Raw genomic sequence first — 27,649 nt, 5'->3', positions numbered from 1 at the left:
ATTCATTTCCGGGTCACTACCGGAGGACCGAGGAGTCGAGGAGGGGAAATTTGAGTATTGAGAAGCCTCTAACGTCAGCGAACTAGCGCACGCCGGCCAATCACAAAGCTTTGATGCGTTCAAGTACATTATTCTGGCACAGGAAGATTATGTTATAGGACATTAACGATAAAACCGAATATTGTTGTTCTATTTTTAGACACATCTCGCGATCGACTGGGAATCTCCCCGCGATCGACCGGTCGATCGCGATCGACTGGTTGGGCACAGGGGCGGCGCCAGGGGGGAGCTAGGGGGTTCTGAAGCACCCCCCAGGATTGCCAAAGCACCCCCTAAGCACCCCCAAGAAATATGTGTTTTTTTTAATTATTATTATTATTTTTATTAAATTAGAAATATTATTGATTACATCAATGCATATGTGAAACAAACACATTTTTGACCAAAAACATAAAGCCAACACAGGTGATATGATTAGGCCAATGGCCAGCATCCATTCGATTTTTGACCTACCCATAGACTAAATTACTTTGTGACACTTGGGTGACTTCCTGTTAGCTAGAGCGCCAAATGATTTGCTAACAGCAAAGTGAAACATTGATCATTTTTAATCCTTAAACGTCCACGTGTGGACACTCAATCAAAACCAACTGAAAGCGAGAGGGATTCTGCACATAATAGGCCTCGTGAGTACAAGTAGCTTACTTCTGGGTCTCTGTGTTTCATTCAAGCCCTGCTCTGTGTGTGTGTGTGTGTGTGTGTGTGTGTGTGTGTGTGTGTGTGTGTGTGTGTGTGTGTGTGTGGCACGAGCCATTTTGTGTGCGTGCGTGCGTGCGCGAGCGAGCGAGAGAGCTCGCCTCGCACACCAGTGGGTATCTACCGGAGATCGTTGTGGTTGTCACTACTCGATCTGCAGCTCTGCCTGATCTGCAGTGCGCATGTGCGAGATGGTCCGCCATATTGGACAACTCCGGACGGCAACCCAAATAGGACAACATTGACACAGTGGCTTTTGGCAAAGCTAAAAAGGAAAACTCGAGAGGGATGAGTTATTGTTATTACAACGTGACTTCACTATTATTTAACAACTCTTTTTATTGGGTTCGTTTATTTGGGGTTAAGTACATTGTCAGAATAAGTGAGAAATGGATTTAACTTCTGTTAGACAGCTATCATACTGAATACATATTTACTGTGAATGTGTGCAAAAACGTATGGTCTAACAGAAGTTAAATTCATTTCTCACTTATTCTGACAATGTACTTAACCCCAAATAAAAGAACCCCATAAAAAGAGTTGTTAAATAATAGTGAAGTCACGTTGTAATAACAATAACTCATCTCTCTCTCGTTTTATTTTTGAGCTTTGCTAAAAGCCACTGTGTCAAGTGTCCATCTTGGGTTGCCGTCCGGAGTTGTCCAATATGGTGGACCATCTCGCACATGCGCACTGCAGATTGGGCAGAGCTGCAGATCGGGTAGTGACAGTGGTTAGCATCTGGTGCTAGCTAGCCAAGCTAACGGATATAAGGAGCTTTTTCAACAACAAGGTGGAGGGAGAACTCTCTCCTGTCAGACGGAGAGTCTCAGGTAACCTCAGCTCAGGTGAAGTAAAGGACTCTCTCAGTGTTTAGATGGTTAACTTTAGTCTAGTTATCTCAGTGGGTCTCAAACGGTTTGTTTTAAAAGGGGAGTGATTTGTAAAATATCTATAAAGAAAAAGTAAATCTGTTGACAGTTCTGTTTCGTATGGGTATTGAGAGATGTATCCATAGATCTCTTTTACATTACATTACATTACATTGCATTTAGCTGACGCTTTTGTCCAAAGCGACTTACAATAAGTACATTCGACCAGGAAGACACAACCTTGAAGAAAACAGAATCATATAAGTATATCAGGTTTCATAGAGCCAAACATTTCAAGTGCTACTCAACTGGCTTTAGGTAATCCAGTCCTTTATTGGTATAAAAGTGCTTCGTTAATCGTTCTAACGCTCGAAGTGGAGTCGAAAGAGATGAGTTTTCAGTTTGCGCCGGAAGATCTCTTAATGTTGCTCTCAAAGTGCACCAGATTGATGCTTTTAACTTCAATATTTAAAAACAAATCTTCCCGGGGGAGCATGCCCCCGGACCCCCCCTAGAGGAGGTGAGGACCCTCCTAGAGGAGGTGAGGTCCGCTATCCACTTGTAAAAATAGCACTTTACCCCTGCCTATATGCCGGCCCGTGAGCTGATTATCGAGCCTTCATTGTAACAGTCGTGTGTGTGTGTGTGTGTGTGTGTGTGTGTGTGTGTGTGTGTGTGTGTGTGTGTGTGTGTGTGTGTGTGTGTGTGTGTGTGTGTGTGTGTGTGTGTGTGTGTGTGTGTGTGTGTGTGTGTGTGTGTGTGGGGAGTGTTGCAGTAGACAATTCAACTGTAGCGCTGGTGCATTAATGGGAAACCCTAAATGTTTGAGCACCCTCTATGAAACGTCAAGCTACCCCACAGCACCCCCTAGAGGAAATCTCTGGCGCCGCCACTGGTTGGGCACCCCTGTGTAGCTACTCCACTACATTTATTTAATAACTTTAGTTACTTTGCAGGTTTGGATTAATTATGTGAAATGTAATTAACTCTTAAATCAGACTTTTTTGGACTTCGCCACCACAGAGAAACCATACGAGTGAACGCTGGCACGACTGGCTGCCGCTGCTCTCTGGAACTACGGAGTATTACTCCAATTATCTAGTTTCTTTGTCACTATTTTTTCTGTTTTCTCAGCAATTAGAACAGCAGCCTACCCTCCCGACAATATCAGTGACTTGATCCCTTGTTTTAACTTGCAATCGTGTGTGTTTTGGACCACCGATTTACCGGCTTCCTACCTGGCTAGCTCCCCTGCCTCGCCTAGCCGCCGCTGCTATCATACCGGGACCTGTATCTGGTAGCTTCACCATCCAGGTAACGATGTGGATCAACAGGCTGCTGGTATGGAGTATCCTCGCATGGATTATATCCTTCATAGTCCATCCAGTAACACCGATACTTCAATACTCAGCAGTCAAACTTTTCCAACTGCGATTCCACCTGTCAGAGCCCCCACCGACATTGCTTCACCTGGACATCCCTCATCATGCTCGTCGAAAATACATCCACCGCGGATCCCGTCGGAGCTTCAACTTCGATGACACAAAACCAATTCCATCCTTCTGTTCCTCAAATCCTCGTCCCGCAAGAAGATCCACCAGACGGTCTATTGACCACAGCTCGCTAGCAAACCTGGCCAGGTGTGCTAGTGCTGGCGTCAAACCTGACAGAAATGATCTCGCCATCGGGCTATTCAACATCCGCTCGCTCAACAACAAGGGACTTCTACTTCATGATCTACTGGAAGATCGTAAGTTTGATTTTATATGTCTGACTGAGACGTGGCAACAGCCCAATGACTTTACGCAGCTTAATCAAACTATCCCACCTGGATTTGTTTACACCAGCAAATCCCGTCCCTCTGGCAGGTACTTTACAACGAGAAGTGGAAAGTATCTGCACTGACAGTTCCTGTGAATACTTCCTTTGAGTCCATTGCTCTGCAAATCAATGGGCCAATTCCAACAATTCTTGCCACTGTCTATCGTCCACCCAAGGCCAATAATGACTTTTTAAATGAAGTCTCTGCTTTTTTTACTTCCCTATCTTCTCTCTCCCCTAATATAATAGTGCTAGGTGATTTGAATATTCACATGGACAATGTCAACAATAGTCTCACAAAGGACTTTACATCATGCCTGGACAGTTTTGGACTACAGCAATATATTGACTTTCCCACACACTCCAAAGGTCATATACTTGATCTGATCTGCTGCTCTGGTGTAACTCCCCTGAACTGCTCTGCATTCGATTAGCCCATTTCTGACCACAAGTTTGTAACCTTCAATGTCAAGTTAACATTACCCAAAGCAAATATGTCACGTTCCATCTCATTCCGTAACATTAAGAATATTAACACGTCTGCTTTTTCTAATGGAATTAACAACCTCCCCTGCAAAGACTGCCTATCAACCACCGATGAGCTGGTCTCCCATTACAATGATGGACTCCAGAACCTTTTAAACATACATGCACCTCTGAAAACCCGGTCTGTTTCTTTCACCCGCTCTGCCCCCTGGTATACACCTGAGTTACGCCAGCTCAAAGCTAAAGGTCGTCGTCTTGAACGCCTGTACACCAAAACTGGCCTTGTAGTGCACAAGGACATGTACAACAGCCACATACTCGCCTATAAGGATGCTCTTTCCTCTGCTAAAACAGCATACTATGCCAATTTAATTAGGTTAGGTGAAGGAAACACCAGAACTCTGTTCTCTACAGTCAACAGCATTCTACAGCCACCGGCCTCTCTTGCACCCCACCTGTACTCAACCTCTCAATGTAACACCTTCATGACCTTTTTCAATGCCAAAATCAAAAATATTCACCAGCAACTGACCTCCTCCAGCTATACATCACTTCACTCAACTCCGTATGCTCCCTTCTCCTCCCCACTATCCAGCTTCGAACTTCCCACTGTCGCTGAAATATCAAATCTCATTCGGAAATCAAAATCATCCACCTGCCAGCTTGACCCCCTTCCTACCCACCTAGTTAAAGCATGTCTACCTTCTCTCTCCGCTTTAATTACCGAGATAATTCACTCCTCCCTTACCTCTGGTCTCGTCCCCTCATCCCTCAAAACAGGTGCAATAACCCCTATTCTCAAGAAACCTGGTGCGGACCCCAACAACTTGAATAATTTCCGCCCAATCTCTAATTTACCATTTGTCTCCAAGATACTCGAAAAAACAGTTGCGGCCCAAGTCCACACTCATCTGAACAACAATAATCTTTTTGAAGAATTTCAGTCTGGCTTCCGCTCCTCACACAGTACAGAGACGGCCATGGTTAAAATCACAAACAATCTCCTAGTAGCAGCTGACTCTGGGTTCTTATCGATACTCATCCTCCTTGACCTGACTGCAACCTTTGACACCATCTCACACCAAATCCTCCTTGACAGATTATCTTCCATTGGTATCACTGGCACATCCCACACCTGGTTTAGATCTTTCCTCTCCGGCCGTACTCACTTTGTCCAACTCAAACACTTCAAATCACAGTCCCATCCAGTCTTCACTGGTGTTCCTCAGGGTTCTGTCTTGGGCCCCCTCCTATTTATCATCTACCTCCTACCTCTCGGCCATATCTTCAGAAAATACGCAATCCAATTTCACTGCTACGCGGATGACACCCAGCTCTATTTTTCCACCAAACCCACTTCCACTCTCCCCCCCACTGCCCTTTCCGACTGCTTAATGGAAATCAAATCCTGGTTCTCATCCAACTTCTTAAAACTCAACAGTGATAAAACCGAGTTTCTCCTAGTTGGCTCCAAGTCCACTCTGGCTAAAACTGACAAATTCTTCCTCACTATTGACAATTCCACAGTCTCACCCTCCCCCCAAGTTAAGAGTCTGGGTGTCATCCTTGACAGCACCTTATCATTTGTAGCTCACATCAACAACATCACTCGATCTGCCTACTTCCACCTCCGCAATATTAACCGCCTCCGCCCGTCACTCACACCCAACAGCACCGCCATCCTCGTCCACGCCCTCGTTACGTCCCGTATCGATTATTGCAACTCCATCCTCTCTGGTCTTCCTCAGAAATCCCTACGTAAGCTCCAACAGGTCCAAAACTCAGCCGCCCGTATCATCACCAGAACTCCTTTCATTAATCATATCACTCCGGTTCTCCAACAACTCCATTGGCTCCCCGTTAAGCACCGCATAGACTTCAAAGTGTTGCTCCTCACCTTCAAGGCCCTTCACACTCTTGCCCCTCCATATCTCTCTGAGCTCCTTCACATCTACACTCCCTCTCGTACTCTCCGATCCTCCTCTGCCTTCCAACTCACTGTACCTTCTGCCCGCCTGATCACCATGGGGTCACGAGCCTTCAGCCACTCTGCCCCCCATCTCTGGAACTCTCTCCCACAAGACATCCGCAATATGGACTCCCTCCCACCCTTCAAATCCAGCCTGAAAACACACCTTTTTAAACTGGCGTATTCTATTTCTTAATCTCTGCTAAACTGATTGTTGTTTTTAAGTCTCTGTTTTTTAAGTCTCTGTTATTTAAGTATTTTTTTTAAGTCTTGTATTACTGTGTGCTCTTCTTTGTTGATTGTTTTTAATTATGCTCTGTAAGGTGTCCTTGAGAGCTTTGAAAGGCACCCATAAATAAAATGCATTATTATTATTATTAATTACACCTGGAGTAAATTCACATACCCTGCAGTATACATTTATTTAATATAGCTGCAGCTTTGATGAACACATCAATGCATTATTATAATAAAAACATGTAATATATTCTTCTGAAATGGGCCAATCAGCATGATGAGTACTTTTTAGTAGGCTACTACGTTAAGTATATTTTGATGTTAATACTTATTTGCTTTTTCATTTTGATTGCAGGACCAGGACTTACTTTTAACAGACTATTCCTACACTCTGGTACTTTTATTTTAAGTACTTCTCCAAACTCTGATGAGCACTGTGTTAATGATTTTTTTTTTTTTAACACTGGCTGTTAGCCAATGTGTAAGACGTATTGCCCTGCCATAAGGCCCAGCTAATTATCCTCAGGCTATTGACAATGAATGAACTAATTCTAATATTTTATATTATTTATTTATTTTATAGAAATATCATAAATATTCAATGATTGTTGTAGGCCATAAAAGTACTCGGCCATAAAAGACCCGATTTCCATTTTCAATGAATCAAAAAAAATATAAGGATATTTTCGTTCAACCTGATGGCCGGGGCTTATTTATTGTGAAGGACATGTGGAATTGTTTTTATTTTTTTCCACTTGTGAAAAAATGCCCACCCGCATTTATGTCCTTCATAAGAGGTCCGGGTCAATCTGACCTGGATACAATACCAGAACAGACAGACAGAGAAAAACACACAGAAACACACAAACTAAAGACACACACACACAATTGTATGCATAGAGAACCTGTTTGATCCTGTTTTCCCTTGATCTTTACCCTTTGTAGTGTGTACACAAAACTATCCTAGAACATTATAAACATTTTAGCTCTTCCAGAAATGTATAAACATTTTACATTTTCTCGCACTGTCCCCCCTCGCACCTGCACGCCGGAGGAGGGACTAAACAGAGACATAACCTCAGTGTAGTAACAGTGTAGTGCAGAACTACAATTATCTACCAACAAAATGGCCAAAAGATATTCTGCTCAGAGCCTTGGAGCTAATAATGGATGAGAGTGAGTGGAATGCATTAGAAGAACACGGTGAAGTGGAACAGGAAGACATTTCTGAAGATGAGGATAATGTGGAGGTAAACTCAGAATTTGACAGCAAATTGGAAGATGAACTTGACTCATAGCCAGCTGCTGGAAGACCCCCACAGCCAGCCGCAAGAAGACCCCCACAGTCAGCTTCTAAAAGACCCCCCACAGCCAGCTGTGAGGTCTGTGGACCCTCAAAGGACTCCAAGACACAGACTACATGCAGCAACTGCAACAAGTACATCTGTGCTATACACACGAAGAAGTTCTGTACATCATGTGTTTCCTAAACGGACCTGCCCATTGACTCACATGATGTTCTGCAGCGTCACTTCATCAATATATCAGGAAGACTGGCTGAGCTCTACGCAGTCCCTCCCGCCATGTTCTCGTCAACAACAAACAACTAAACAAATTAGAACAACCCCCTCTGCAGCTGTCCTTTAATGAGTTCCCACAGTTTACTCTCTACAGGTCACAGCTTAAACTGGAAAGATTATCTTGCCTTTGCTGCTCTGGCAGCAGATCTTTCCCACCATAAACAGCAGATATCACAACATTTTGGAGGGTGCAGTTGAGGGACGGGAGCCGGAAACTGTACAGAACTGTTTGTCCCGAGTCGAAATTCCCTTGAGAGGTCAGAGAGCAAAAACAGACTCACACAGGGCTGCAATACTGTCACACTGGAAAAAGAAACATGTGGTATTGAGGCAATTGTATCCAACAAATGTAACTTTATTTAAGGCTGCTGAAAACTGTTTCTGTTTGAAAGTTTGTAGGCTATTTTCCTTCACTTTGAGGAGTAAATAAGATAGTTTATTTGAATTGCTCAATTATACTTTACAGGTCCAGAACAGCACAAGACAAGTATGTTAGAATCCACACGAGATTAAATCAAAAAAAGTTTGTGCTGGTGTTGTCCTCTATTCAACATGAGAATATCTCAATAAGAATTGCTTACTCAGTCTTTTCAAACTGAAATATAAAAACAAAAATCATTGCATGTTGCTGTAGTAATTATCTATTTTAGCATGCACACACAAGATAACAGCAGCTTTCAAATGTGACAATTGGTACATTTGACAAAGAAATGTTTTTGACTTTTTGAAGGAAAATGTCATAATTGCGACATTCAATTGACTCAGTCTTTTAATTCACCTCCTTTCAACTTTGTTAGCAACTGTTTTTTGTCTATGACAACCTAATAACTTTCCACTAACCCACAATGACTAATATTTCCTGTGTGTTGAGTGCTGCAGCAGCAACTCCCAAGAACATGACGACAATGCCTGTGCTGCTGAGATCATGCTAATCACTTCAGTGTGTGTACCGTGCATCTTTTTCTTGCATGCATAAGTCTAAGACTGTTTTTATTACGCCACTAAAAGACAAATGAAGTTACCACATCTGTCTGGTTTCACAGCCTCATTCGTTTATTTAAGGATTTACATGGAATTAGCCTATTTTAAACTCAGTCGTTCCAGGAAAGGCGGTTCCCCTTTCCTGGAACCAAATCTGGTCATAGGATATTTAATGATGAAACCTCTCATAATTTCCTCTTTAGTCATGGCTTTATTTTTGTAAACAAATCATATGCAAGTTCTGAGGAAAAAAGCAAAAGTTTGAACACTACTTTATCTCTCACATTTTAATGTAATGTATACAGTTAATGCAACATCTTTTCCAAGCTTGAAAAAAACAACAGCCTGTTAGGATTTGTTCAAACACAAAGGGTGACATTTAAGAGGTACGGCTGCTTTGCAGGACTTCTGAACCTGAAGAGGAGAGACATCTCTCTACAGAAACAAGGCAGGTTGTCTCTGTTTTCTGGGTGTGTTTAACACTCTGTATGTAATTGTCACACACCAATATTTCATTATTTGTAGGGCTACTTGTTACGCACTATATTAACCTTCAAATGTGTGTGTGGTATGTGAAGGAAGGTCTTTTTACAGGCTCATGAAAGACTGAGAGAGCACCTCTGGCCAATTAGAAACTGGTTGTCACTTCTGAACATCAGAGAAAATTGGAAAAAAAACATAAACCTTCATCAGCTTCCTTATGTGCCTTGTGTCTCTGTTCGGACATATTTAGCACATACATAAACGGTAGTACTTTCAATCTTCTGAACTAGCATTTGAAACTTCAGTTGACAATGAAAGGTGTTCTGCTTTTTAAAATGTCTGTATCCAGATGCACTGTAACTCATGGTAGCAGAGACAATTAATTCTGGACCCCTCTGACAATGTACCGTCAAACAACAACAAAACGCATGTGTCCCTGTAATAATAAAATACTTTTAAACTTTGAAAATATTGATATTTCTGTCCGATACAATCTATCAAAAAACTCAGCTGGAATTCATAAAATACAGTACTAAACAAGTTAAGATTACGGTGCTTTTTTTCATTTATTTTAATTATTAGAAAAATAGATTCTGTCAGGAAGTAAAGAAGAGACTTCAAATAAGTGTGTGTCTTTGCATGATCGAGTGAATCATCAGTGAGTGGTTCCCGGCAGCAGCTCGGCCTCACAAGCGAACAGCTCCTTGTAGAGAGGAGGGAACAGAGAGTGAGCGGTGAGTGGGTAACGCTGACTGAACCAGCGCAGCTTCTCCATGTGCAGACTGCACAGTGAACGCAGCACTGCCATCCTCTGGTACAGCTGCAGGGAGGACACACACACAATCAGATATCCTTTCTATTACAGTGAGGAACACTCAGGAAGAAGAATAAGAGAAAGAGAACTCAACCCGGTACTGAGGCATGTACCTTGTGCATTAGACTTTCTTGGTTCTCTCGGTGAAGAATGTGTGTGAGTCCAAACTCCACGCTTCTTTGCACTCGCTGAACTCTGCTTCTGTCCTCCAGACACGGACGCTCTGCACAGAAAGACAAAAAAACTAGTTTTAGTTTTTTAAACCCTTAACATACATTCAAATGGACCTACATACATATATTACTGGTTCCCAATGTTGCCTGTTATTATAACCATGTCCATTTAAAGCCACTAGGGGGCAGAGAGAGCGATTGTATGGGAATGAATAAAGGCGAAAACACATGTGGTGGATAAAGGCTAAAAGGTTTATTTCTGAGTCATTTTTGAAAACTAAACCTGAATGCTGAGAAGCTTCTTTAACAATGGATTATACTTGGCAAGAATACATTTCATTTAATTTTATACAAAACACATTTTCTGCAATATTGATAAAAATGATGTCTGTTATTAGATAGATTTAGACTAAAATCAATAAATTACATTCTGAACTATCTAAAAAATATGACCCCAACATTGAATCATCAAGAACCATCCATGTTAATCTGAAAACATAGAGAAGGATAGATGTTGCCTGTTGGTAACCAACTGTAGGTTCTGTATTGTCTTCCCATTTTTCTATGTTTCAGATCTGAGGGAATAACAATCTACATAATTGAAAGACCGGGGAGTTGGTCTTACCTGTGTTGATCAGCACCAGAGCACTGAAGAGAGCGATCTGCTGCTCAGTGAGCTTTAGAGCACACATATCATGAGCGAAGTCAAACACTGCTGAGATTAAATCACCACATGCTGCAAGATAAAAAACCACAGAGCATGATAAATCATCAAATATTTATATATTCTGTTCAGTGCACATTTGGTTTCAGAACTGCCTTTGTGCTTCAGGTTTGAGCAGCGTGTAAGGAACTACTCACCCAGAGACTTGAAGACTTCAACTCCAGCAAATTTCCCATCGAAAAAGACGGTGTTGTTCTCTGTGTTGAAGTAGCGACACATCCGGACTAGAACCACCTCCATGGAGCCTGATTGAAGAGAGAAGAAAAGAGAAGTTACATCTATTTCTGATATTGATGAAGGTGAAGGTGACTTCTTGTTTGTGTCAGGGAAACTCACCGGTCTTCAGGAGAGCAATCTGGTCGTTCTGGCTGAGCATACGAAAACCTGGGATGTGTTTCGCAAACTCCACCACGTACTGCACGGCATCAGTCAGTCGATTGGCACAATGCTGCCACATCTCATCCACCGACTGGGAGTGGGGATAAGAAATAAAATAAAATGTTGGTTCAATATTTAAGGGTAAGTTTATTTCAAGATAAAAATTCAAATCAATCAAAAGAAAAAGTGACTCAGATTTGAACTCATCCTAAATGTTAATGTCCTTTGATCTGATCAAGCATAGCAAGTTTCAGTATGTTTACTCTGTATTTGTTAAATATGATATAACATATGTTTAAAATACATGTTTGTATGATCAATAAAGTAATTAACATTAAATTGAACTGTGTGATCAAAGAGGGAGGAATGGTACAAGTTTTCTCAGTTTTCTGTTTGATGAATCAAAAGTAGCTTTAACCTCAAGCCTTCTTAAATGGCATGTTTTGTTCTGAGATACGAGAGTAAGAACTGAGAATTGTAAAACAGTCATCAGGCTGGTTTACTTTGCTCTGGTAGACTTGGATCTCCTCTCTGCTGAGCACTTTCCATCTGAGAGCCTGCAGCTCCTCCACCCTGTACTGAGTGGTCTCTCTGTGGGAGCGCACGATGCTGGCACACAGCTCATCTGAAAATCAAAGAAAGAAGCTCCTAATAAATATAAAAAATCAATACAGTCAACACACATTAGCCCACTGTGCTGTTTGCTCACCGACGTTTCTCAGAGAGTGAGGATAGAGGCTGTAAGGATCCTCCAGAGGGCTGTAGGGGTGAATCGCCACCAGATCATGAGGCGGCTGTCTGGAGTCAAATCCTGACATGAGAAAGGAAAAGACAAACGAGGAATAAGCACAGGAGGATGAAGGGATCGGAACACAGAGACATTGGTACACACAAGTGTCTCACCTCTTATCTCAGGGTGTCCGCTGTTGTCTCCCCTCCCCTGGGATCTCAAGGTGGTGGACACAGCGGAGCCTCGGTAGATCATACTAGACACCTGGGACTCGTTGGGGGAGCACATCAGGTAAGGGTGGACATCAGCGGTGTAGGACAGCAGCTCGGAATCCCCGCTGAAGGAGTAGGCGGAGGCCATGGGCTGAAGGAGCTGCGCTGAGCAGTCTGGACGGGCCTTGGTGGCGAAGGACAAGAGAGACGGGGCGTCTTCCTGGAGCTGCTGCTGCTGCTGCTGCTGCCGGTGACGCTCCACTTCAGCTTTCAGAGAGTCCCGCTGACGTTTGGACATCCGCCCGAATTTCACAGCTGAGGAGGACAAACACATGGACACATTGAAATAAAAAAAATGCTGTGAGTGAAGAAGATAGTTTGTCCATTTGTGTGTCTCACCATCTCTGCTCATGCCCTGTGCTAAGCACTTCTGCAGGCGGCAGTGTTGGCAGCGGTTGCGGCTGGCCCGGTCGATCTGACAGTTGTTCTGTCTGGAGCAGGAGTAGGAGACAGTGGGCAGCTGGCTGCGCCGGAAGAACCCCTGAGGAGGGATCCAGGTACCAAGTGGTTAACAGAGCCCAACAGAAACTTTGACGCAGATACAAATATTGATAATCATGATTTACAAAAATATGATATATCAGCCAACAGTTTTTCACCTCCGCAAAACATTATAAAAAATTATCCCTTTATAAAAAAATGTAAATGTACATGTGCTTTCTGATGAAGAAACCATTTAACATTACTGTGTTTCTAAATAACATCAAACTCATTTTGGACATTTCTTTACTCACTTTTCTTGTTTGTTATCATCCCAAATATACTATGCGGAATTAAAAAACAACACCAAATAATATTAGCCGATACGCCAGGCTAGCTCGAACTATTCATTTTCAAAGAATAATTCAATTTGGCAAGTAGACTTTTTTTCTGTCTTTTTGAAAGTTATATAAAAAGATTGATACGACTCTCATCTGTCAACATCCTAAAGTCTAAAGGAGGAAATAGCAAACCCTGATCTGGCAATCAGCACGACTCCAAGATGTAACTGCCCTGGGTTAAGTAATAGTACGACACATAAACCTTTGTAAAATCATATGGCGTTGTTTTCAGACTTCAGGTTTGTGTACAGATTAAACTAAGGAGCTGGTGTATTCGAGGTGGTGTATTCGAGGTGTTGACAGGTGAATTGTTTTATAAGGTTAGCTGTTTCCTCCACAGTTGTTATGGTAAAATAATCCAACTTTATATTGAACGGAAAAACATGGTTTTGAATGGCCTCATCTAATTCTCTAGACTGTTGTTCCTAGTATGTCAAATATATGTGTGTTTGTGTGTTTACAGTAGCTATGTTGTTCATCTCACCTTGCAGCCCTCACAAGTGATGACTCCATAATGGACTCCAGAGGATTTATCCCCACAGATCTTACATGGAATAATTTCAATCTGGGCTGAAACACAGAAGAAAAAGCATTTATGTCAACATTTTAAAGTTCAGCCACCTCACACCCAGATTACATTTTAATCAGCAGCTGAACATTTGGAAAAAAGCTTAAAATGTCTCAATGAAATTAAACAACACAAAAGCTTGTTCTTTAAAATAATATTGAAAATGATCGTTTTCTGATTCATAAATAATTTGAAAACCCATATATCACCAATCTTAATTTATCACACAGCTTCTAAGGAGGTAAAATATGCCAATAAACATCATATTAATGCTTAATTTGTTTACCCAATGTGGTCCATTGCAAAGCGATTCCCACCGTGAGAACTTAAGTGAGGCTGTACTTCCCCTTAAACATATATCAACTGTTGTGGGCCCAACGAGAACCAAAGGTATTTTCCTCTTAAACACCTCCTGTCTTAATTAATAATAATGAACAAAATAACATCAAATACGGCGAGCAGTTTTCTGAGGACGTGGAATATTTGCAAGTGGAGAAAGACGGAGAAGACGAAGGTGTCAACCTCAGAGTCCTTTCAAGTGGTTGACTGGCTTCTCTTTCACTGTGACTGTCCCTCTTTCATGTCTTTCACTGTCTTTCAAAAATCCTTCTCTATCTCGCTCATAAGTTACAGCTGCCAGTAATGAACTCTCTCTACCTTCATCACTGCCAGTAACGGCCCTCCCCCCTCTCCCCCCTGCCCCTGATCTGTGCAACTCTCACGCCCATCAGTCTCTTGCTTAGTGGCGATTTTTGTCATAATCGGATGTCCTTTGATTCATTAAAGAATCACACATGTCTAGACACCATTGTTGGGAGCAGGTGTGAACAGTTTTTTTAGTATATCCTGACAATGTCCAATTCAAGTAATAAGGACTGTGTATTTGCAACACATTTAACATTATATGGGGACACATCAAACAGTATTGTCATTTTTTCAAATAATCTCCTTTTATCTATTCCTGTCACTCTTCCTTCCCCAAAAGCACTGAAGGTGTGATCATTTTCTGCGACACAAACTCTCTGATGCTTTTACGGTACGTAGTAGTATTTTTGTTTCCGTGCATAACTGTGTCAGATTTTCTCACGAGTGTGTGTTAGTGTGTCAGTGTGTGCCCTCTTTATCTGGTGCCACAGGGATCACCTGAAGGCTCCTGGAGGACAGCCAGTCTGGGGTGAAATGCACTTTTTAAATATCACGTAGAGTTCACAGAAATGAGATTCACCATGATAAGGATTACAGTATTTCACAAATTCAACTGTCAGTAATCATGACTGGATCATTTGGGTAAAAGAAACTCAGCTGAAACAGTTCCTGCAATCTTAATATCATAAAAATCAGATATCATATAAAGTCATCCGATAAAAGTAGCTGACTTGTGATTATGATTGCGTGCAGGGGAGCATGAGTGGTCTCTGCAGTTTTTTTTTCTCGCAATTTCAGTTCTGATTGTCAACCTCAAAAAAACAGGAAATCCACAGTGACCCACAACCTTTCACTGATCGCACACGTACTCACACAAAAAACAACAACACACACACACAGCAATCACATACATTTCTCATTCATGGACTTTCCATGCAATCATAGCTCTTAAATATGAAATATATGACAACCCAGCCACAAATTACACACACAGGGAATCTGCCTTTTATTGGCCTGTGAGTATCAAGACACCTTTATCTAGTAAGTAAGTGGAAATGAGCAAAACTTCTTTGGGCTTTTTTTTATGGTCTCACCTTGTTATCTCCAGCCACAGACTTAGACCAATCAAAGCCAGCATCTCAGTGTGTGAGTGTAGTGATGAAATACTGAAAAATAACTAAACCACCATTATTTCTTCTGATAGCGGGTTCTTTTTGTGACAAAGAATGGGGTTATTGTGTGTTTCAGACAATATGACTGAAAAACGGTGCCTATTTTACAATTACATGCAAGTTTAATTTCTTTTTTCACCAAAATTGCGAATGCACTAAATGGTTTATGTTGATTTACCATCATGTGGCAGACCCAGCATTAACTAATTATTAAAAAATATGTTTTTCTGTAGATTGTATTTACTCAAACAATATTGAAGATTCATTTAGCTACCAATGTCCAAGCAACACTATTAGTTTCAGTGGCATTATGTCATGTTTTACAATATCTCTTGTTAAACCCTCAACATTTTATATTTCCGCTCTGTTTCAGTAGCGCTCTACAGTATGAAACCAACCATAAACATGCCACACTAACCTGTATTAACATCTTAATTCTGCAATGAGATTTCAAGGAAACAACCAATCCAATCAATTTCAAAGGTTCGTAAAATCGACATTGTTAAGAAGAGAAGATGATTGATTACAGTAGGTGTGCGGTGGTGGAAATGTTCTGGTTTGATGTCAAAATAAAAGAGTGCCCTCCCACGCTTCCGCATGCAAAGTGTAGCAAGACTCTGCTACACAGAGACGGACTGATTTACGTCTTTTGATGAGCATTTAGTTTAGTTTTTGGGTTATCAATGACTTGAAAAGCACACTCGTTTAGTCGTAGTACAAACAGCAGAAGCTTTTGTGTATCACAGCAAATACAGATAATGAAAGAATCACAGGTCACTCTTGAACAACTTCCTGCTGGACAATCACTTTGGCTCCCAATCTTTGTAATTCTCAAGCACGACAATGAGACGATAAAGTATGACAAATCGCACCAAATAAAACTGAAATGCAATACAAATCTATATGCCGTATACCTCTAATATATTAGGCAATCATAAGAGAAAAAAGATAAACAAAGGAAAAGGTTTGATGTCTGGATTTTATCCTAGAAAGCATGTGTGAGTACATGCTTTTGAGTTTGTGTGAGTTCGCGTGTGTGTGTGTGTGTGTGTTTGTGTGTGTGTGTGTGTGTGTGTGTGTGTGTGTGTGTGTGTGTGTGTGTGTGTGTGTGTGGGTGTGTGTGTGGGTGTGTGTGTGTGGGGGGGGGTTATAGATTGCTTATCTCAACTCTTCATTCTCTGCCAAAATCAACTCGTCAGCAGTTCTTTGCACTGTAAACGAACAAAAAAAACCAAAATGTTCCTCTGACGGAAACTTTCATTTGGTACATACGCAAACAAACTTTGTAAACACACATCACATCCTCAGACGCGCACGCACGTACGCAGGCACCTTGTTATTTATACGTTTTATGGGCTACTTTAATTCATATAAATTACAATTTTAAGATTTTTGTTAAGTATCTTGCTGTGACATTTTAATATAAAAGGTATACATTTTACTAATATATCAAACGCATGCTTTTAACATTTAAAAATATAGTAGATTATAGTTACATTTTGTATCAAATCTTTACATTTAAATTAATTGGTTCTGAAGTGGAAAAGGGAAAATAATATGTAAAATCTTTCAAATGAACCCTGACTCAAAATTTGGCAGAATAATTTTTCCTTAAAGGGAAAACCTTAATTTAAGAAATATCTTAACCAATGGCAAACAGTACAAAAGGATCTTTGACAAAACAACTTTTTATCAGAAGATATACATTATTTGTACTAACAGGGTATTTTTTAATTAAAAGTAATTCTTGAAAATCTCCTGTATTTAATATTTAGCTACTTTATATTTCAGGTTGCATCACAACGGTGACTGCAGATATACGGGTGATAAATATCTTTAGGTTTTTATCAAATTGTGCTGGTTGTCATATAAACTCATTCACAACTGAGTTTCTTTCATTATTTGACAACAACAAAGAGAGCATCTTCCTACAGAATCTGAGAGAAGGGGATTTATAATCTTAACACCAATTTGCATCAGACTTACCATGTCTAACTTTGAAGTGCAGGCTGAACATGGGGGTGTTAAAAGGAGACATACGTATGAATCAGCTCATGTTGTATTTCTATAACCATATTTTGGGGGGAATGTGTCACCTGCGATTTTGATGTAAGCTTTGATCTCAAGCCAACCGCTTCTGCTTTGGAAGTGCAGAGGAACAAGGAAATCCTCTCAGGTTAAGAAACTGTAAGAATCCCCCGAACTCAACAACAAAGCCATATGAAAAGTGTGTGTGCGTAAATTGTGACGGCGTCAAGCCCACTGTGAGTGTGTAACATTTACATAATGAAATGTTTGCTGTTGAAGAGAAGACACAGAAGTAAAAATGTGTCTGCAATGGGAGCCTCCCTTTCACACACTATTCACACACAGCTGCAGGGCTGAGATATACTATATCTAGACGCCATCTAAAAAGCAGCTGCGGATCAGTGTGTGCTTCGGTATCTATACGTGTGTGTGTGTGTGTGTGTGTGTGTGTGGTGTGTGTGTGTGTGTGTGTGTGTGTGTGTGTGTGTGTGTGTGTGTGTGTGTGTGTGTGTGTTCGCATTTTGCAAGACAGAAAGAGTGTATCATTGTTTGTTTCCTTATCTTCTCCACCTGTTTTTGTTTTTTTAAATGACTATGAATACAAAATCATTACAAAAGAAATCATTCTAAATGTTTGACAATAACATCAGCATTTCCTCTGCATCCTGTATGTTTCTGAGGTCAGTCCATTCAAACTGACACACTGCAGTCGTGAAGCATCCTGCTTTCCTGTTTCTTTCGGTTGCACTTTGGTAAGATTTCAGTGTTCACTATAGAGTTTCCAACATTTAACAAACCTTAACTTGAATTTTAATTTGTGTAATTTGTCAATTATACCACTTATGATGGATATATGATGACTCTAAACAAAAGGTGTTTTGCACATCAATATAAAAAGTATATACATTTGAACTTAATGCACTTATTGCACTTGTCTCTTAACATCTAGAGGCAGCTCAGCTTCTTGCCCGTGCTGTGTGTGGGAGGCAGAGGGAAGAAATATCTGAGACATGATTCAAATCTTATATCCATCAAAGGGTTTGAGTCATGTTACCAAACCATAAAACTGAAACACGTATTGATGTGAACGCATCAAGAACTTTGGAGATTCAGTTAAGTTTCAAAACAAATAAAAACATCGGCGTTCATAAGGTGAAAATTGAACTGATTGCAAAAGTATGTGTGTATTTTAAGTAATGTGACACAGAACTAATACAAAACATGTCTGATTAATCAATACAAAATTGAATAAAAACAAAGCAGAGAGGGCTGAATATATGTAAACATGTGTGAACATTTGAATGAAGTTCAATCCAGGGATAAATGAAATGAAAAGCGTAAACCATAATTAAAATGCTTAATCCCACGGCCATACAAAGTGAAACAAAGACATTAAAAGAGGTCACATGTTTGAAGCAACAGGTGTCTAAGTGCAAGATTACCCAGTTATTTCAGAGATTTGATAAAAGCACAAAAAGATAAAGCTGATTCAACTTTAACGTGAAACTATAATGCATCTTGATAACAATATGGTGCATTAGAAGCATCACGTCACAGTTATACAATCACGTTTGATAAACTATGAAATGAGGATGGGTAGATGAGAAACTTTGACCTAAAAACATGTAATAAATAATAAAATATATTCATTGGATGGCCAACACACCCACACACACACACACACTCACACACACAGACAACACGCCAAAGAACTTCATCCCTACCTCGCATCATCCTCACTCCTCCACTTGTTCAGACGTTTGTCCCACTTTCACAAACTCACTTGTCCTCTCACTTTGTCTAACAATACTTGACACACTTTTTTCCACGCAACTTATTCACTCAATATTTCTTCTCTTTGTCGTTCTTCCTTTTGCGAGTCAGGTTGGGTGCTCACTGCAGCTTCAGCACACACATTCAGACTTGTGAGTGTCTGTCACCGCCTCACCTTCCTTGTGGTGTGTGTGTGTGTGTGTGTGTGTGTGTGTGTGTGTGTGTGTGTGTGTGTGTGTGTGTGGTGTGTGTGTGTGTGTGTGTGTGTGTGTGTGTGTGTGTGTGTGTGTGTGTGTGTGTGTGTGTGTGTGTGTGTGTGTGTGTGTGTGTGTGTGTGTGTGTGTGTGTGTGTGTGTGTGTGTGTGTGTGTGTGTGTGTGTGTGTGTGTGTGTGTGTGTGTGTCGTGAGAGAAAGAAGAGATAAAAGACAAAGAAAGGGGGGACTGTCCCTTACCCTTGCTTTTTTTTTTCTCAAGGTACTTTTTCCTTATACCTTTATTGTTATCCTTCACCCCCTCACTCTTTACCACATATTGGAAAAAAAAAATCCACTTCATGATGTCTGACTGCTTTAAGAATCTCCCTAAGAATTGAAATCAAACCATTTTCAAAAGGAACAACTGGGGACCGAGTAAAACATGTAAGTAAAAGAGTTGGAGCTCATTATAACTACTTTTTATGTTCAGCTAGGTAGTTTATAAATACTAATTTAACATGTTTTTTTGAGAGGGTTATGTTTTGTATGTTACATTTTTTAAGTAATGAGTTGCTATATTTGTCAGAGAAATGCAGACACATGTTTCCCTGATGAATGCAGTGAAGTAAAAGGTAGCAGAAAAGTAAAAACTCTGGTACTTGTAGGTGCCTACTCTCACTCTATCATCGCTCCATCTACAGCAGCTGACTGAATGACACAAGGCCAACCTGGCTCTGTATCTCACACCACTTCTTAACTGCTATCCTAGAAACAAAATCCAAAATGATTTATCAAATACTCTAACTCACAAGCAACAATCAATAAAGTCATCATAATTTGTGCTTATCTTTTGAGTATCATCACACCAGCTAACATGAAGGTTGGTGGTGTGTTACGCTCAGCGTCTCCACCCTTGATAACACAGCCAGGTGTGCTAAAGTTGTGGCAGAAAGTGTTAAACCAAAGAAGTTAAAAACAGACAAGATGTTATCGCTGTCATCTGCATTCGGATGCCAATATGCCAAAGCCATAGAAGTTGGTGTTTTTACCAGTGTGTGCGGTATATCGGTATATGGGTGTGTGTGTGTGTGTGTGTGAGGCAACACAGGTGCAACACACAGCACACACACTATGTTGCTAATGGCCCAACTCCAGCGACAACACAGTGCGTGTGTTTGCTGTACAGGTGCAACATGTTGTATGTTCAGTAACTACGAAGTTAACCACAAATGCATGCACAAAAATATCTAGCACAAACACAAGCAATGTCATTATCACACACACACGATAACAACAAATGTATAGAGAACTTACTCAAATGAGTCTTCTTGGACACGGCTCCTTCTGAGGGAGAAACATCTCAGTTAGTAACTTTAAAACTACACAACACTTACTGTAAATGTAAGTATAACTACAAGCTGTACTACACATGAGCATCCAGTAGAATAATTCACACACAAAAACACAACATGCAGTGTACTTATGTACTTTACAGATTACACTTTAAATTCAGGCTGACCCCCAAACTGAACCCAGGGCTCAATGGCACACAGGTTCATAAAGAGGGTTCAATCTGCCCATGTTACAAAGAAGCAAGGTATATATACTGAAGTACTTTACATATTTGTACTTTAAAATATGTATTTAAAAATGTGTTTTGCTACTTTGCATTTCACTACACTATTTCACAACATTTCAGGAAGAAATGAATACCCACAACTCCAAATCTAAAGCATAAAAGCAGTGCCTACACAATAGTTGTTTGATAATATAATATTACAATAACAGGGGGTGTTTCGATAATACCATTCATTCTGAAGTGTGTATTGTTGCCAAAACCTCTGCTACTATTTTAGAATATAATACTTTTACATTTTTGGAGTTTCTTCATAATCTTTTGTTATTTTGTATTAATATTTGTTTCTGAATTTTCTGAATACTTCTTTCCCACTAAATCATGCACTGTAGCATGGTTAGCTTGGCATCGCATCATCATGTTTACAATAGTTTAAATTATTGTGATTTTAGAATACATTAAAACCTAAATTACATTTGCAAATGAGTATCTAAATCCTGAAATACACTGACTTAGATTTGAATCAAGGGACTAAATTAGCTATGAAAAGTGTTTTGACACAACTGCTTAAACATACAGATATAAACTCCTCATTAAATGCTTGATGGCAGTTTGGCTCAGGGTTTTAAGAATGCATTATGTTCTTTGTATTTGTTTCCAATGTAAAAAAAAAAACCTGTGGACAGATAAGAAACCCTACTGATAACATAGAGGTTAAATTAAAGAATTCCTTTTCACATTGAAAAGTGTGACTCTTTGGCACCCACACAACCACACACACACACACACACACACACACACACACACACACACACACACACACACACACACACACATTCACACACAGGAGATAAAGGCAGAGGAAAGTGGGTGTCTGTGAAGCAATATGTGCTCTTTTTTTGTCTACCTGTTTGACCACAATTGTGAGAAAGTCTGAATTGCAGTGAGTTGCAGAGGGACGATTCTGAGCCATGGGGTTTATTTCTGGAGTTGTGTGTGCGTCTCTGCATGTGTGAGATAGAGAGATTTGAAGGCAGTGGAGATAAGTATCAATGGAAGACGTAGAGCTAGCCGGTCTTTGTCTGGTGTCACATCAGGCCCTCTGTGGTTTCTACTGTTTTCCTCCCCTCATCAAATCAGTTTTGCTTCATAAGCAGAAAGCAAGGAAAGAAAGCAGAGCAGTGCACGCACACACGGAAAAAAGTAAATAAATGTCAAGCCCAAGTGAGGGTTTGCTAAGTAAAAAGATTTATGTTGGATGAAATCGTACTCTAGAGTACTTTTTTAATCCAATAATTTTTTGCAACCTTTCAAAAGTTATTATTTTAAAGAGTTTCAAAGGCCTTGCATCAATATAGTTGTATTAGTCAGTTATATAAATGCACAACTGCAGGTATTTACTGTGGTAAATTACAAACTTACTCACTAAAAATAATTAAAAGTAATCCGCAGCAGACTGAATTTCGGCCAATGCTCATTTCTGAAATGTGGTGTTAATGATTTCTACTTATTAAAGTTGATGGTAATGGAACGGAAAAAGGTTAGCGGCCGGTGGCTAGTGGTGAGGGGGAAAACATAATGCAATCAGCAGCATCGGCTTTTAAACAAACTAAATGTGACATAGCATGCACACGTGACAAGACACACCTGTCAGCCAAGCCGTCAACCCCACAGTTTTAACAAACACACACACACACACACACACACACACACACACACAAACACGCACGCACGCACGCACGCACACAAACACTCACTGTAAACAACTGTGCTGATTACAGAGCCACAAACATCAACTCCACTCATCAGTCTGAAACTCACTCTCTTCTCTACACTCTAACATCTAAGATGACTGCTGAAGTGACAGTTGCTGCGTTACATAACAGCGCTGAAGACCACTGAACCCTGAGAGCAGGCCGACAGCTTGGCCTTATTATAAACCATGACATACAGCACAGAAAAATACAATATTACAATATAAACAATATTTAAAAAATCCTATAAATACTCTCCAACTTCATGCCAGTGAACAACAACATAAGTAGTGCAGAAGAAGTCAAAGCTATAACAAATAGGTTAATAATAAATGTTTATAAAAACAACAAACGGAATACATAAAAAAGACATCAATATAAACTATGTTTAGGGCAAGCCTTATAAAAAAGGTAGGGTGATGACCAAAAGAGAAACTAACCTCAAATCTATGGCACTAACAAAGCTGTCTGAGGGTGTTGAATCGTTAAGAAGCCAGAAATGTAGCTCAGAACTAACTGCTTACCAATGAAAAAAAGCCACCATAAAATGTTAAAGCACACCGCTCCAGGTGCAAAGAAATACAAGCAGGATTCACCGTTTTAAGATGAACAGAAATAGATGTTGTGGAATGTCTTGCAGAAAACATTACACCGTTTATTGGCCTAAAAATGACAGACCTTCGTTAAAACATCTATACCAATTAATTTTAAAGGAAATCATGATTGTGAATGATAAAGAAGTATTTTTAGAGAGGCTAGAGGCTTGAAATCACAACGAACACGGATATTAAGTTTACAAATCACTGCAGAATAAAAGAGGAAAAGACCTAGGATAGATCCCTGAGGGACACCAGAGACGGTTAGTATCCAATAATGAACGGAAGCATATGTTTACTCTACAGACAGGAGGAAATGCAATGTGGAGCAGTGCCAGAGATTCAAACTCAGCGCTCGAGAAAAATGAGCAGACACCCACAACAGCCACTAAAACCAAGAATCACCTTAAGAAGAGCCATCTCAGCTAAATGGAAAACTGCGCAACCACACTGAAACTTCACTTTAACCAGATTGAAATGCCATTACAGCAATTCCAGTATCTGATAAATTAGCTGATGTTGTTCTTTTACAAATATCTTCAACCTCCTGTGTAGCTCTAAGGTTGTTCAAATGTTTTTTTTCTGTAGTATCGGGTCAGTATCCTTTATAACGTGGTTCCAGCTCCGGATGTCTTGTACATGATTTAAAATAAAATGGCCAAGAAAATTGTCTGACATATTTGGTACAACTGGAATCCCTTACATCTCATCTTTATAATTTAAAATAAAATTATCTTGGCTTGAACCAAAAAAAAAAGCACTTACAAAGGTTTGGCTTTAAGATAATGCAGTAGAACTTAATCTGGTTGGGCTTGGATAGGAAATGTACCTGCAGGATTCTTGCTTTTGAGTTGGTTTCTTCATGGATGAATGTACTTATTGTCAGCTAAATGAATGTAACGTAATGACATCACTCACCCATGGCAGGACAGTTCAGTTTAAGGAGTTTAAAAGCAATTTAGGTATGATATAAAAATAAACCTGTGTTTACCTGCAGTACAATTGAGTATCTAACCACATTTTAATAAAAAATGTAAAATCTCTACCACTTGACAAGATAAAAAAAATGCTTTGGACTATAGTAGGAGTGTTGCAATATACCGGCATTGACAATAACCATTATAATAAACATTTTAATATTTGTCAGGTTAATAATACACAAAATCGTGTAAATAATCCAGCTCTTATTCATTTATGTTTCCCTTCGCTCATGCTTTGTCTTTTCCCCCCCACATACCATTTTTTTTAAAGTTGTTGTATTGAGAATTATTTTGGCCATGATAATTGTGCAGTGAAAATCCAAGATTGTGAAATCATTATTTTGGACAATATTAATGAATATTCCTTATGGTTTGCATGCGTTCATATTTTTTACTCTCTGTTAACCTCAATCTTTTGTCTCTTTATCTATATATTTTGGTACTGTAGTATCACCAAATCACTATATTACTGTCAAAATAAATGACTTTTTATGAACAAACGAAGCTGGAAAATCAGCGTCATTGCTGGTGTGCACTGTCCAATGAATAACATCTAGAATGCAGGACGATTTAATTGAGTATTACTCAACTGTGATCCTGCTATCTTAACTCAAACTAGATGTTGCTACTACACTGTAAAAAAAATACACTTTCTTTTCTTCAATGTACCTTTCTCATCCATTGGTGAAGCTCTGCAGGTAAACTCTAGCAAATGCTTGAGATTATAGTAGGAAAGAATGGGCTTCTGGAAGAGGGACAAGGTGTCTTGATCAAGTGACTGCAAGTTTGATTTTAGCCGAGGAGAGGCTTTGAATAGTAATGCATTGACCAAAAACAGAAGCAAAAATAAGAAGTAATCCCTAAGGATTACTCCGGTTTACTGCCATTCTTACCCACTTGCAGTGAGAGGGATGAGGAGGGTTAAACAGGTGAAGATGAATGTGAGTGGAGAGAAAGTGAACATTGAGACAGGGACGACCAGCCAGTGTAGGAAAAGGTAAGCAAAGTGAGATACAGAAGGAGGAGATAAATGTGGGTGGGAGTGGACAAAGCATGGCATGCTGGGAGATAAGGCTGGCTTTATGTCCAAGAGAGAGGACATGAAGACACAATGTAACACTGCAATGTAAATATAAAAGAAGAAATCAGCTATTAGCCGCTAAAACACCTTATATGCTACATCCAAAGGCAAAACAGTTCACAAAGCCCACACATGATGCAGAATAAACCTCAGTGATGGATCCCCGGCCTTACCTTTTTTGATGGGGTTGTCAGTGGGGGGCACGTCGAGCTCCTCATATTCCATAACTCTCCTGTCAAAACACTGGGTGGTCCACACACTCACCTCTCTCACACACACACACACACACACACAAACCTCTGGCAAGTCAGTTTATTTTGAACACCCACTGCCACCATTAGACTAAAACGGTAACGTGACAAAACTCGAGCTCACACTACCTGTTGGTTGCTCTAGCGCCCGGGCCGGCGCAGGCATTTGAAAACATGCACTGCCATCTCACCTCCTTCCTGTCCTTACAGTGGGACCCAGAACTCGGTCGTCATCTTGTTACCCCTCTCTGTCAGCCTCCCTTTTTGTTCGAAAGTACACCTCGTCTTGTGTGGTTATTTTTGAAATAATGTAATTCCCCCGAGGCAGCAGCAGCAGAGGGGAGAGTGCAGCTGGACCGGCCGGCCGTTCACAAGCCGCGCGCCCCGGCCTCCCCCTCCCCGCGCGCTCCGTGTGCCCTGACCGTCCCGGGCTGGAGAGAGTTATGTCACCGGCTGTTACGTAATAGCAGCGGATCGGGTTTTGCTCTGTAGTGCTCAGTGGAGAAATATAATCCCATGGTGCTGCCACACATTTCCGCCACACTAATCGAAAAAAAAGTACAATGCATAGAGAAGACACTTGAATGCAGGTCTGGCCTTTTACTTCAATGTTCACAGTAACAGCAACATGAAACACAAAAAACACATTTATATCCCTCTTCTGGATAGCCCAAGTGGAAACACCTGCAGGACTCTTTACATGCAAAGTATGCAGAGAGACTACTTTAATTGCAATAGGCTACTTGATTTTATCTGAAGTAGGAAAACAACTTCAGACACAAAGAAAACGATGAATAATCGATATGTCTTCTCAGTTTACATCATTGTGGTAAATGTTCCTCCATCACGTGACGCTTACAGAATCACATGGATAGACTGTGCCAATGGTGGAATGTGATAAGATATTTTACTCGAGTAATCTTTGTTGTTGTTTTTATTTTTATTAAATTGCATTTATCTGACAGCTGGAGCAACTTACTTTTGAGATTAGTGTTTACAGACAAATCCTCTCTCTTCTAAATGATTAAGTAACAGCTTGACATCCTATATTAGTCCTATTTTGCTTAATAAATCAACCCACACTAACACTTAAAGATGACAATTGGTAGAAAAAAAGTCCTTAAAAATAACGGTTCATTTTCATGTAAGTGAAAGATACCGCCATTCTGTCAGATGCTTCCACGTTGAGCCATTCTTTGATTCTTTCTTTAAGGATTACAGGTCAAATGAACCTTTCAAAGTCGAAGATACACTTTAGGGTAAAGTAAAAATCAGTCTTTGGAAGTGCTACATTGGGCAGAGCTTGTTGCAGGTGGTTTTAACTGAAAGTTAAAAACAACTATACCCCCACCCGTTTCCTCAAACCCAACTTGACCACATGACTCTTCAGGGGAGAAGAAAAAACTGTTAATTTGTCCTGCATCCACCAACTAACACACACACACACGTTTTTAGAAACTTAGGTATAGCATTTCCATCTGCACTTGTACTGAGGTTAAAGATGTGAGGGGCCCTCAGAAGACCACCAGGCCTCTGAGCCCAGACACTCAAAAACCACACGTCAGACCAAACTGTGAGAACTGAAGCTAAATGTGTGCAAGGTTTGTATACTCTTAACCAATATTTTACTGCATAAAAACAAAAAGAACCTTCAGAGTAGAACCTGCTAATATAAGCCACTCCTGTATTTGTATTTTAAATGGATACAATAGTTATTTTACTTCTAATTGTCACATTTATTTAAAGGTATTCAGAGCTGGTTGGCTGTGAGGAAAAATACATATATACAAGATACAGTGTATATAAAGAAAAACGAGGATGTTAATACAACAAAAAAAAGGAAGCATTAATGGATACAAATATTAGCTCCTTTTTTAAATGTTGCTTAAAGGTGGGGTAGGTAATTTTGGAGCAACCAGCTCGAGTGCGTTAG

The 27,649-nt window shown here is 40.2% G+C and overlaps 1 protein-coding gene across 6 annotated transcripts; it reads right to left on the bottom strand.

Moving 5' to 3' along the window:
- Window positions 1–8,893: 8,893 nt before the first annotated feature.
- Window positions 8,894–26,132, bottom strand: rorc (RAR-related orphan receptor C). 6 transcript variants are annotated; one of them, XM_034228345.1, is made up of 13 exons: window positions 25,846–26,132; window positions 25,639–25,733; window positions 20,793–20,822; window positions 13,582–13,667; window positions 12,616–12,757; window positions 12,178–12,531; window positions 11,984–12,085; window positions 11,778–11,899; window positions 11,233–11,365; window positions 11,034–11,141; window positions 10,798–10,908; window positions 10,113–10,222; window positions 8,894–10,005 (listed from the first exon to the last, which is right to left on the bottom strand). In XM_034228345.1, exons 1-13 carry the CDS (start codon window positions 25,890–25,892, stop codon window positions 9,841–9,843), a joined length of 1,605 nt encoding a protein of 534 aa, XP_034084236.1. In that variant the 5' UTR covers window positions 25,893–26,132; the 3' UTR covers window positions 8,894–9,840. The 6 variants fall into 6 exon arrangements, with proteins under 6 accessions (XP_034084236.1, XP_034084238.1, XP_034084240.1 ...); XM_034228347.1 differs by having other exon boundaries at window positions 20,793–20,819; XM_034228349.1 differs by having other exon boundaries at window positions 25,639–25,729.
- Window positions 26,133–27,649: the final 1,517 nt, after the last annotated feature.

The sequence above is a fragment of the Gymnodraco acuticeps genome, unplaced genomic scaffold (assembly GCF_902827175.1).
Source record: "Gymnodraco acuticeps unplaced genomic scaffold, fGymAcu1.1, whole genome shotgun sequence".
Classification (NCBI taxonomy): Eukaryota; Metazoa; Chordata; class Actinopteri; order Perciformes; family Bathydraconidae; genus Gymnodraco; species Gymnodraco acuticeps.
This window is presented reverse-complemented; position numbering and strand designations above follow the sequence as displayed.

Bases quoted from the DNA above. Each gene is read 5' to 3' on its own strand.
- rorc (XM_034228345.1), bottom strand. From the start codon at position 25,892: ATGTTTTCAAATGCCTGCGCCGGCCCGGGCGCTAGAGCAACCAACAG. The intron at 12,532-12,615 runs GTGAGACACACA...TGTCCTCCTCAG, and splicing joins ACAGGGCATGAGCAGAGATG to CTGTGAAATTCGGGCGGATG. The intron at 10,006-10,112 runs GTACATGCCTCA...TCCTCCCTGCAG, and splicing joins AAGAAAGTCTAATGCACAAG to CTGTACCAGAGGATGGCAGT.